This window comes from Perissodus microlepis, chromosome 22 (genome assembly GCF_051167445.1).
Source record: "Perissodus microlepis isolate ML-2025 ecotype Zambia chromosome 22, ASM5116744v1, whole genome shotgun sequence".
In the NCBI taxonomy this organism is placed as follows: domain Eukaryota; kingdom Metazoa; phylum Chordata; class Actinopteri; order Cichliformes; family Cichlidae; genus Perissodus; species Perissodus microlepis.
Window position 1 is genome coordinate 14,839,779 of NC_140481.1, and position 12,533 is coordinate 14,852,311.

A 12,533-nucleotide genomic window follows, 5' to 3' on the forward strand; every position below is an offset into this window, starting at 1 on the left:
GAGGTCAGACCATGAGGGACGTCCGTGAATCTTGCTGAGTCATTTACATTTTCTAGTTAAAAAGTGACAAGAAGCTCCCGTTGCCAAACAGTGGGGTTTTCCCCAAACAGATCCTTTTAAATCATGGAGTACCAAGATTGTCAAAATGAAATAAATAACTATTCATAAATGAATTTTAAATAAAATGTGATTAAAAAAATTAAACACATAATTTACATGTACTTTAAGAAGAAGGGAGGAACAAGGGATGATTTATCAGAGTAGAGGAAGAGGAAGGTGCACATAGTTTGACTACAGCTTATGAAAAAGGTGAAGAAGACTACAAGGTTGTGTCACAGGAGAGTGTAGTTAGGCAACACTGAATGGACTGTAGGATGGCTTTAGATATAAATAAGAGAAAGTACAGGAAAGTATTCTAAGGAAGAATGTCAAGAAAGAAAAAGTGGGATAGTCAGGGAGATGAGGAAAGTAGACAGGACCACTGGGATGCCAAGAGAGGTGGCAAAGAAAAGTGCTTACAGTATGTCAGGCTGGGCAGGAGAAAAGGACTTCTGTCGATCGCCTCAGCACAGATCAAGCTGGAAAGGATGTGCAGCAGGTTGGGATGGTTAAGGATAGAGAATGAAATATTGCTGTTGTTGATGCTGTTTGTGAATATCCTTACTAGCTCTAAAGTACACAATGAAGCCAAGCTTATGTGTAAGTAAGCTGATGTCTCACAGTGAACTCTCATTTAGAACATTAGACTCCTGAGTGTAGTTGTCAAACAGGAACTAGCAAGTAACAAACTGTGTATTCAGTTCTGAGAAATGACTCCAGACCACATCAATGGGTTTTAACAGCATTAGTCCTGCCCCCTGAATGTGATGGGTGACGATGACAGATAAAAAAATAATGCACTGCACGGGAAACATAACATAACGAACTAAACAGCGAAATCATAAAATATGTATTTTTTTTTAAATGTATTTATTTATGCAAGTTTCAAAACTTTTACACATTCACAAACAGCGGGACAGAGGAACACAGACAATAAAGACAATAACAACAAAACAAAATCAAAAACAAAACACAGGAACAAACAAACAAAAAAAAACAAAAAAAAAAAAACAGAGCAACAAACCCCACAACAGGGTACACAGCCAGCACTTATTAAGAACAGCAGAGAAGAAAAAAAAGCAACTGGTATACATGTCAAACAACTCACAATCCAGTGAGTCCAATCCACAAGATCAAATCCAAAGATCGCTAGGAGGAGCCGATAGCAATTATGCAATAACAGTTATGGGCAACAGCTCAGAATGAAAGCAGTTTAAACAACATGGTCAGGACCCAGGGCGTGAACTGTCCTTCTTAATGTGGTCTATAAAGGGCCCCCATATCTTCCTGAACTTCTCCATGGAATCAGACGTAGAGAACCGAATTGCTTCCAAGTATAAACAGGAGACCATCTCCTCGAGCCACCTCTTGAAGCAGGGAGGGGAGGCAGATTTCCACTCCCCCAGAATCAGACGTTTGGCAATCACCATACCAAACATGAGGGCCTGTTGAACAGCAAAGGGAAGTGCCAAGGAGTCGCTGGAGCAGCCCAGGATCACCATAAGACAGTCAGGATACAGTTGCCTATCGTAAACAATGCTATAGAAACTAAAAATACTAGTCCAAAAGGCTGTAAGCGTAGAACAGGACCAAAAAAGATGGCCAAGAGTACCGTCCACAAGTTTACATTTATCACATTTGGGGGAAACGTTAGGAAAAATCTTGTTCAATTTGGTTTTGGAATAGTGCAGTCCATGGACAACCTTAAATTGAATTAACTGAAGCCGGGCGTTAACAGAGCATAGTTTTATCCGGCTTAACACTTCAGCCCATAAATCGTCAGTGATAACCAAACCAGTGTCCCTTGTCCAAGCCTCTTTAATATGGCAAGAGGGGGCTGCCGAAGAAAAAAGGTTAACAAGCCGAGAAATTAAGTGTTTTGAGGTGGGAGGTTCGTTCATTATATTGTAAAAGACATGCTGTATGGGGATGGTACCTAAATTGCTTGACATAATTCCTAATTTGTAAGTACCGAAAAAAATGACTTGTAGGGAGATTGTACTTTGTCTGAAGCTGAGCAAAGGAGGCAAAATGATTGTCAATATAAAGATCCTTTATAGCAATTAACCCTTTGACAGGCCATTGTTTGAAAGCAGCATCCATTGTACTAGGCGTAAAGCTAGGATTGTGGCAGATCGGGGCAAAAGTTGACACTACCGGGAGGTTCAAGATTCTCTTAATTTGATTCAATATTTTTATGGAGTTGCAAAGAATAAAGTCATCACATGTACTTTTAATAACCGATTTTGAAAATAAGATAGCTGGCAAGGATGCTCCAGTGTGCTCGATAGCAGTGCTAAGCTCCAATTCGAGCCATTTAGGGCTGGACCCGCATCCCACAGCATCACCATAAAATATGTATTTTTAATTGATGTTTCAATCAATCAATCAATACTTGATGTTCAATCAAGTATTTATTAATTTAAAAAAATTAACTGATAATGTTATTTTGGCACTTTTGATCCTCTTTTTTTCAAAGAACTTTATTCAGAATATTGCCATAAAACAGGTCAGAATTTTCTATCTTGTTAATTATTTGTAAAAAGTTAAAAATTTAAATGGCAGTATGTTGTAGTTGAATTTCAAGCATACAAACCAATAATGTATATTAATAATAATAATTAATAATAATAATAATAATAATAATAATCTGGGATTTTTTTTAAAAATAAATATGCCTAGATAGATGTGTTTAAATGTAAAATAAATTGACAACATCTATAAAAGAATTTCCTGTTGTAAATGTGTAGTGTGGCTATAATAATGAGACAGTTATGTAACTGTCAAAATACATGTAAATGTAGACAATAAGGGCTCATTCGGTCAACTAATTTGGTAAATAATCATCGTCTACACAAACAGGAACATTTAATAAAATGCATGGCTCTCATCATAATATATTTTTCTTTTAGCAAAAGGCGTTTTAAACACAGGTACGATAAATTGTTGATAAGTGTATCGGACATGCCAGTGAACCAGTTTATCTCAGTGGAGCAGAGGATTGATAAACGTTAATAATTGACTTTGTGTTTACACTGCAAGGACACATTCAAACAGCTACTGTGACAAAGGCCAATCAGCAGCTATAAAACAAGACCAGGGTCCAGTCTCAGTGTCCACACTAAAAAACATCACCTCTTTGTGTAGCAAGATCGCTTGAGTGTGAGGGATCGTGGTAACAGAATGGTCCCATGACAGAATTTCATGATATATTATGTGACATTGATTTGAAAAAGCTTCATTATATTTCTTACTGCTGTGTTATGAAACTATTTATTTGCCATGTTTACATCTGAGCCATGGAGTTTCAGGGACTGACTGTCTGATTTGGAAGTTTTTTGCATTTGCTTGATGGTGCTAACGAGAGAACTATTCCTGAAAGAAATGACAAGAAAGCTTGTACAAGAGTATCAGGCGCATTGAAGAATAAAGGTGGTCATGCTAATTAGTGGCTTTCAAACCCTGCAGAATTGCTTTATATACTGTATTTCAAACTGCAGAGAAGGACCACATTAGTAATACTTGGCATGAACAGTGGTAACTGGAATGGGGTGGCTCTTAGTACATCACTCACCACCATATCTCCAACAAGCACAAAGCTTCATGATACTTTGCCCCTCCGAGGGCCTGACCACACCTCCTACAGCAAGCAAGAGCACCTGCTGTCCTCTGTCTCTGCAGACAGTGAAGTGAATGAGTTAGTTTCAGACCAGGGGCAGTTTTAACACTTTTAACATTTTCCTTCATAACTCACAGGTCCATGGAAATACACGAGTCATCTTTTGACTAAAAACTACACAAATATGTGCACGACTACTAATATGTTTCCACTAATAAGGACAAAACAACAAAATCTATTTTAATGCACGGAATCAAATTGTATCCATAAAACCAATTCTATTAACCATCTGTCTCTTAACACGAAGCAGTCTTCTTTGTGACCACATTACTGTAGTTGCGTCTAATAATGTAACTTTAAAAGATGTTCAGCCTATAAATTTTAGATGTCGGGTATTGTAAGGTGTGGGTCTCATTTACTAAATGGAGTGTAATAGAGTGTGAGCGCAATCCTGAAATGGTGCTCATAGGTGTGGTTAGTTTTATGGGTGGTTCACTAAAGTTAGGCTTTTTTTTATTAACACAGGCAAAGTCAGGTCATTTTAAAATAAAGTGCAAAAAAATGATTTTGGGGGGGAAATTAAATAAAAATGCACAATTAGTATTAAGTTGCGTGAGACAAACATTGTTAAATCAATTTGAATGATTCATTTGAATATTCTCTTCCTTATAATTTGTGCCTTGAGAAAGGAACACCCAGAAAAGATCAAGTAACAGATGACTAAAGACATCTGTTTTCCTTTAGCTGGGACAGACTCCAGCCTACCCCGATAAGCATAAGTAGAAGGGAATGGATACAGATGGAGAACACAGAGCAGCTCTTAACCATAACACTGAACTTTATTTTCCTGATCCCTCCAAACTTTATTCATTGTCCAGGTGGTACATTCGTCCATACAGGCAGGTGGTGACCAGGCCACCCTTCATGTTTGAATGTTTCATGGTCACTCTCCCGTCTGGAGCTTTCTGCAGACTCTCGGGCTGCTCCAGGAACATTCGGCTTGTCAGAATAGATGGGTACACGTATTTGGTGTCAAAGTTCCCCTCCAACAGGAAGTCCATTTTTGACTCTGCTTCTTCTACTACTTGTCCACAGGAGTTCTGATCCAACCCTGCACAACGGACTACCGCACAAACCTGTAGATATTTGACATGTGGCAAATAAAAGTGAGCAGGGTCCTGGTCAGTTTCTAAAAGTTTATAAATATTAAAAATTCTTTCATTCCTACCTGCAGTGCATATTGTCCTTCAACGGTGTGCAGTCCTGCAAATGCGCCGAGAGCATAGAGCTCTTTATGGTCTTGCAGTAACCACCTGTACTGCAGGCAGCAGCAGAAAGTGCCGTTGCACACTTTAACGTCACCTTGTGTCTCGTTTAAGAGGACAAATGTAAACGGGTCGTGGAACATGAAGGAGATGAAGGTGGGGTGAGAGGGATGGACCGAATCAGGAGAGTGATCATCACAGCTGTCTTGATGACAGCGTCCAGAGTCTGTAGCCACTGATGATGCAGACTCAACACCACCAGCCTCCACCTCTTTGGCTGCACTTTGTTTTACCTCCAGTGGCTCCAGAACTGGAACTCTGGCCACCAGCAGCCTGCCTTCCTCTGGGTCTCCTTTCCAGGCATGGTGGTAGGTGGCAGAAAAAGGGGTGTAGATACCGCTTCCTTTCATGATGCGTTGATCATTGCGAATGTTGGCAGATAGTAGAGTGACGTTGGCACCCAGACTGAATGCACTGTGAAACTGAACTGAATCCAGCAGGGGGAGCGCATTCATCCAGGCTGTTGGAAAGATCAACTGACGCACACCCTTAAAAAGGCACAAAGAAGAAACGATGGATATCAAAGTCAATCCCAGCAATGTTGGATATATATTCTGAGTGCGTATGTGATTATATTTTATACCATCTCCACCAGCACCACTGCAGGATCATGAAAGAGGATGTCAAAGCAGATGAAGAGGCCAAACTTCCCAGCAAAAGGTGTATCAAATGTTATGACTTCAACTTCTGGAGGTGTGTCAAAGGATTGCTCAAAGAAAAGGTTTTGTTTGTGGTAGCGTGCAATTAGAAGGCCGTCTGACCTGTATGAAAAAGAATATTTTAAGCAGGTCACTAACAGCTCTTTTTCACTGATGCAGCCAGTTCAGGATATATTACTGAATTATATTTATGTCATAACAAAAGTGCGAGCAAAAACATAATCCGAGCAAATAATTTCAGGCACAATGAAATTCCTCGCGCGTAAATTCGACAACTGTGCGCGTGGAACTCTGCAGCTGCACACACAAAGAAGCCATCACACACACGAGTGTCTGCTCTGCGTGCGCTGCTGCTGTTTCAATCTGTGGCAGGCAGCTCTCTGCGCTCTGAGAGAAATCCTGTTCGTGCGAATCAACTCACTTTTAACTTTGTTTGAAGACGTAGCCCAAAGGAGGATGGGTTCTTAATGAGATTAGTCAGTTTGATGGACACTTCAGGCTGCTGCGTTAAACCGAGTTACACTGTGGCAACGACAGAAATGCCGTTTTAAGCCATATTTGTTTACAATTTGAAAAGTAAAGTTTGCCAAATTAATTATCAGCCGTTATCGTTGCGGAAATACTGACAACTGTCACTGGATTACTTTAATGTTGAAGACATTTTAAACCTGAAAATTCTGGTTCCGAATCACCATAATGAGAAGCACACGTCATTCCTAAGAAACAGGTAACATTGTTTCTTAGTCAACTGAGTAAACTTAGTTTATAAAATGTGAACGAGATTAAAATTGTAGGGAGAAGATTGTAGACCTGCACAAGGCTGGAATGAGCTTGGTGAGAAGGTGACATCTGTTAGTGTTATCTATTAATTCAAAGATTGTTGATCTGCTGTACCTTCTAAACCACAGCCACCCTATATGGATGTCTACCCCTGGGACCACTGTCAGCAAGAACACCATTGGTAACACACTACGGCAGGAAGTAGCATAGTGCCCAGGAAAGCGTATGTACAGGTCTGTCTTAAGTTTGCCAGTGAACATCTAATTGATTCAGAGAACGTTTGGGAGAAAACGCTATGGTCATGTAAAACCAAAATCAACCCGCTGTGCTTGGAGAAAGAGAAATGTTAACTCTAAACCAAAGAACACAATCGCTACAGTCAAGCACAGAGGTGGAAACATCTTGCTTTGGGGCTGTTTGTCTGGGTACAGGACAACTTCACTGTACTGAGGGGGCAATGAACAGGGTCATGTACTGTAAAATCTTGGACGATAACCTCCTTCCTTCAGCTAGAACATCGAAGATGGGTCGTGGATGGGTCGTCCTGACATGACAATGACCCAAAACACACAACCAATGCAACAAAGGAGTGGCTGAAGAAGAAGCACATTAATGTCAGGGAGTGGCCTAGCCAGGCTCCAGACCTCAGTCTTATAGAAAATCTGAGGAGGGAGCTGAAACTGCAGATTGCCAAGCAGGAGCCTAGAAACCTAAAGGATTTCAAAGGTTTCTGTATAGAAGAGTGGGCCAAAGCCCCCGCCTGAAATCTGCAAACTTGGTAACCAACTACAACAAATGTTTTACCACTGCTTGCCAAAAAGGGTTTCTTTGCCAATCATAAAGTTTTGCTTGGGGATAAAATATTTATTTAACTTAATGCCATCAAAATCAATTTATTACTAAATATTTTTTCTGGATTTTTGGTTGATAGTCTGTCTCTTTCCATTCATTTGATTGGATGTGACCAAAATTACACATTCAGCAGGGGATCAAATAATTATTTCCACCACTGTAGTTGTTGTATTCAGTGTAGCTGGTATTTCTTGCAGTAGCTTCTCCAGTAGCTACTGACAAGAGAAGTTTCAACTTTGACTCTGTGGTATTTTTGGCAGTTTTGCTAACATTTTTTGATGGAAATGTGGAGAACTGCTCTTTTATTTAGGCACAAGCACTGCATCTGTGGACAAGAAGTCATAGAAAAATAAACCTTTTATTTGTCCGTTCTCTAGAAATCCATATTAAGAGTTAACATGTACCTGAAAGCCACATTTGTGTTGAACTGCCAGCGCCCATCGGGAGGACAAGTGGAGGAGGGGCTGGACTTCAGGGGACAGGGTTGCAGGTCGGGCATGTTGGCCACCAGGTAGAGGTTGTTACGACGAGCCATACAGCTCAATCTCTGGAGAACCTTTGAGTCACAAACATAATCAAATATGATGAGATTCAGACACAGTGAGATGTCGTGAGAGTAGAGTTTTCTTGCCATCACCAAATCTAAATATATGATTGTGAACCTCAGTGTTGTTGTGTCTTTCCGGCTCCGTGCACGGATTCCAGCTCTCCTCCTGAGGGTTGGGAATGGTTTCCAGGTAGCCAACGATGGATAACCGAGTGAAGTTAAACCCATGTATACCATTTTCTGGAAACACCAGGATCTGGGCCCCCTGAGAGTGAAACGAAGATGACAGAGAGATATGAGGTCTGTTGCAGTAACTTTTGAGTTACTTATTTCTACTTGCTCAAATGTCACACTGAATTTAACGACAGTGATCTGTGTGATGATGTTCATCAGCTCTCCTCTCTGGATGTCTTTTTAGTTGCCTGTCTCTCTCCACGTTTGATTCCATCTCTCTCACTCAGGTATTCTCTCGTGAACTTTTCACAGTACTGTTAAAGTTAGAGTTTTACATAAACACATTTACATACAAACATTTTACATGCATGTATGTACACACACACACACACAAACATATATATAGTTGTGTGTATACAGACATATATACATATAGTTTACAATATAGTCTGCTCCTATGCGTTATGGCAGGACTACACCTCTGGTAGTGACAGTAAACTTCATACAGGGTGAAGCATTAATAACTGCTATAAAGTGATACTAAAGGGTGGACAGTTGTCATATTAGACCATATGAACATCAATTACCAGTTCAGTAAAAAGTCAGAGATAAAGGAAGCCTTACTGTAAGGCTTTTGAATCATGTTTGTCTTGATTTTCTTCTGCAGTAGCCTTAACTATATTAATTCTTGTCCATTACAAGTTCATTCATTTGAAGAACATCTCAACAGAAGTTGCTACAATTCATTGAGTAATGCTATCATGTGACTAAAAACATGAAACACAACATTTAAATGTGTGCATACTTGCTGGGCTGCCCGGGCTGCCTGCTCCTCGTAGATATCCAGGTTTTTCTGCATGTGCTGCAGAGCTTCGTGGCGGGACACGGGTGTGCGGGGGTCTGGGTTCAGGATTACTTTGTGCTCGTACACAGCGGCAACATACGATGAGTCTGCAGTGGAGTCCGTTGGACTGATGACAGATGCCAAATAAACACTGACCACAGCTATGACGAACAACATCTTTCTTCCAGTTTGCTTCACACGAGGCATGCCGGCTGTGCGCTAACACACACCATAAGAAGAGGGCAAAAGTCGTCCACGAGGCACGATGACTCAGCTCAATTTTCTAGTTAAGACGTTATAAGAAACTCCTCGTGCCAAGCAGTGTGATTTTCCAAAAACAGACCCAAGGATGTGTTACATTAGCCGGAAACTTGAAAAAAACAAGAGCAAAACAACTTTATTTAGGACATTACCAAACAACAGAAGATTATTTTGTACCATCAAGACTTTAAGTACATGCAAAAATAAATAACAGCACTCAAGGTCAGATGATTAGAAACTTTAGTAGGCCGGGCTCTGTACTGTGATTGACCATGAAACCTGACTGGAACTTCTCAAAAAGGTTTTGTTGTAAGTGAGGACAAAGTTAATGAAGAATGACTTTTTCCAAAACGTATAAAAGTGTAACGAAGTTTAGAGATATGTTGATCATTTTTAGCAGAGGCTGAACAACCACCTGCCTGCTTGAAGACAGATGGCATAACACTAGTAGACAAAGAATTGTTGATGATGGAGGGGATACTTGGGCCTATTCCCTCTTTGCATTTGTGGCTGCTATCTTTGCAATTTCTATTTCAATCGTTGCATTTTCTTTTTTGTTATTTCATTTTCTCTCTTTGCCTCTTCTATTCCTTTTTAAATTTCTTCAAGGGCTCTTGGATTTCCAGGAACTTCTTCTTTGCTGTTTCAGTTTTCTGTTTTACAATGTCTGTGTTATTGTTTACTTTTTGATTTTCCATGTTTGCCTCTTCTAATTCATTTTTTACTTCTTTCTGCTCTCTCTGGAGTTTCATTAGTTCCCTTAGTTTCATTAGTTTGATGGTCCATGTTTATCTTTCCATTTCCTTTCTCCCCTCTTTCAGTTCTATTTGTACTTCTTGCATTTCAATCTTTGACTCTTGGGCTTGAGTTCTGCCACCTCTTCTTGCAGCTATGCTACTTCAGTTGCTTTCATTGCCTTCTTTATTTCCTTTTTGTTTTTTTTCTAGAGCTCTATGAACTTCCTTCATTTCCATCTTTTCCTTGTCCGTTGCCTTCTTCACCATTTCACTTTCCTTCTTTACTTTTTGTATTTCTTTTATCTTCTGCTTCAGTGCTCTCTGGACTTCAGTCATTTTCAGTTTTGCTTTTTCAGTTGTCTTCTTTGCTATTTCCCTTTCCTTCTTTGCCTTCTGGATTGCTTTGTTCTCTTTTTCAGTTCTCTCTGAGAAAAGCTCAGTTGTTTGAATTTATTTGCAGTCACAGTTTTAAACAATTCTGACAGTAAGCAGCTTTGATATAATTTGACACTAGATATCAGGTTTATGGGATTTTATTTAAAGGTTCCAATGAGGCCGCCTGCATGGCCACAGATGTGCTAGACGCTAGAAGAGCTAGAAGCTCTACTCACGGAGAAACTCTGGGAGAAACTTGCTAAGCCTAGGAGGAGACAGGTATTCCAGCCCAAGCTGCCATGACATAACCTCACATACAGCTCAGCCACAAAGTGAACTAAGTCGTTTAGTTAAAGACAGCATGGGACCAAATGCCCCGAACCAGCCTGACATTTCTTCCTCTTAAGTTCAATGAATGGATGGAAGTTAAATGACTACAAACATAAAATCATAAAAGCCGCTAGTACCGACACTGGAGTTCCCTGAAACTGACTGTTCATTGTACTGAGCCTATATATAACGCACAGAGCTACCTGAGACACTGCACTGAATTATTGTTTCTATCTTAATGATTCCACCTGACTGGTTTGAGCTCAGATATTCTGCTTTTTCCTTTCGGTAGATCAAAGCATCTCATGTTGCTTTTGCTTCCATTTTGATTCATTCATTTGCTTAACTTGTTTTGGACCGTAAACAGGGCGTGAATAGGACACCGGAAACAAAGCTCCCCACAGGAGTTTCCGCACCGGAAGTAGCATATGCTAACGTGCACATAGTCAATTGGCATGTAACCGGACAGAAAAACGTTAAAGAAATATTAAACATTTATGTAACATGTAACTTTAAGACTAAAGTACAGTTGAAATCTCAATGATAATAAATAACAAAAATTTTAGTACCGAAAAAGAAAAGTTCATCTATGAAATATATAACTATAGTGGTTTAAATAACCAAGTAACCATCCAATAATACTAAATATTACATATATTTATCGTTTACTTTTATAATATAGAAATGTTTGAAATGTATGCTTAGATCGGTTTGTTTATGTGTAAAAATTGTAACTTTCTTTTTCTTTTGTGGGGATGGGGTTCCTTTTATAAATTTAAAGTGTGGATAAAATAATAATTATAAACATTTACATTTTAACTGAATTCGTTAGGACTGTTTTTTTTTTTTTTACTGAAACATGACTTCAGTGGAAAAAATACATAAACACCAAGCTTATATTTTGAAAATACCACATCGGAAACGTCTGCACATAACCGATAAATTCAGCCAGTGAAAGGAGCAGTTAAGTAAGTTTAGACCAAACTTATGATAATTCAGCTAAACCCAGTTCTTAAATCAATACATCTTATCACTCATTTTATTATCAGACTCATTTATTATCAGGTAATTTATTGTAGCACAATAATTACAGTTTGGTACGGAATGCTCTGCCAGCAGCCGTAAATCACTACAGAGGGTTGTGAAAGCAGCAGAGCACATAACTGGCATGAGGCTTCCTACCATTCAGGACATCTTCAACGGTGCCTCCGGAAAGCACACAGCATCATCAAGGACCACAGCCACCCAGCACGTCAGCTGTTCTCCTTGTTACCATCTGGCAAATGTTACAGGAGTCTGTATGCTCGGACTACAAGACTCAAAAACAGCTTTTACCATCCATCCGTTCGACACCTCAACTACAACACTGTAATTTGTAACTTCTTAAATGAGTGGTGATATTAAAAAGGCCATTTCACAACAGCCATTTACTCTTATCCCAGAGGGGTAAACACAGGTATAACTTACCAGTGACAAAATTACTATCCCGTTTTTTAGAAGAAAAACAACAACAACAAGCAAATAAATCACACGGTAATGTTTTCATTTTTAAATTAAGCTCCTTCTGTTTTGAGTGTTTTTAGAGATTTTGATTCGCATTTACTAGAGATTCATCTGGTGAAGAAAAGCTCAGACGGCTTTTTTTTTGAGATATGAAAAAATTAAGGGACAATCTTATGGGACCAGCTGAAGAAGCATTTTATTACCTACTGTCCTTGAGCTTTTACAGTACCCACTGGCTGTCACTTGTAATGCTGCATTCATAAGTCTTAGGAGAGAAAGTCAATATTGATACCCACATATTAATTACAGGTGGAGGTTGAATCATTCAGTGCATGTATAATGAGTATACTATGCAACTGATGAACTAAATGAGTGTTGTTCATTTAGTTCATCATTATGTATACGAGCCATTAGAGGGTGTTGCATAT

General features: G+C 39.4%; 1 protein-coding gene across 1 annotated transcript; it reads right to left on the reverse strand.

The window, feature by feature from the left end:
- Positions 1-4,529: 4,529 nt before the first annotated feature.
- LOC146362742 (biotinidase-like) lies at positions 4,530-8,115 on the reverse strand. The gene is made up of 5 exons (XM_084920008.1): positions 7,997-8,115; positions 7,739-7,890; positions 5,627-5,804; positions 4,947-5,531; positions 4,530-4,854 (listed from the first exon to the last, which is right to left on the reverse strand). The coding sequence occupies exons 2-5, from the start codon at positions 7,867-7,869 to the stop codon at positions 4,582-4,584; spliced, it is 1,167 nt and encodes a 388-aa protein (XP_084776134.1). The 5' UTR covers positions 7,870-7,890; positions 7,997-8,115; the 3' UTR covers positions 4,530-4,581.
- Between the last annotated feature and the right edge of the window lie 4,418 nt (positions 8,116-12,533).

Bases quoted from the DNA above. Each gene is read 5' to 3' on its own strand.
- LOC146362742 (XM_084920008.1), bottom strand. From the start codon at position 7,869: ATGGCTCGTCGTAACAACCTCTACCTGGTGGCCAACATGCCCGACCTG. The intron at 5,532-5,626 runs GTATAAAATATA...TGCCTTTTTAAG, and splicing joins CAGTGGTGCTGGTGGAGATG to GGTGTGCGTCAGTTGATCTT. The intron at 4,855-4,946 runs GTAGGAATGAAA...AAATATCTACAG, and splicing joins AAGGACAATATGCACTGCAG to GTTTGTGCGGTAGTCCGTTG.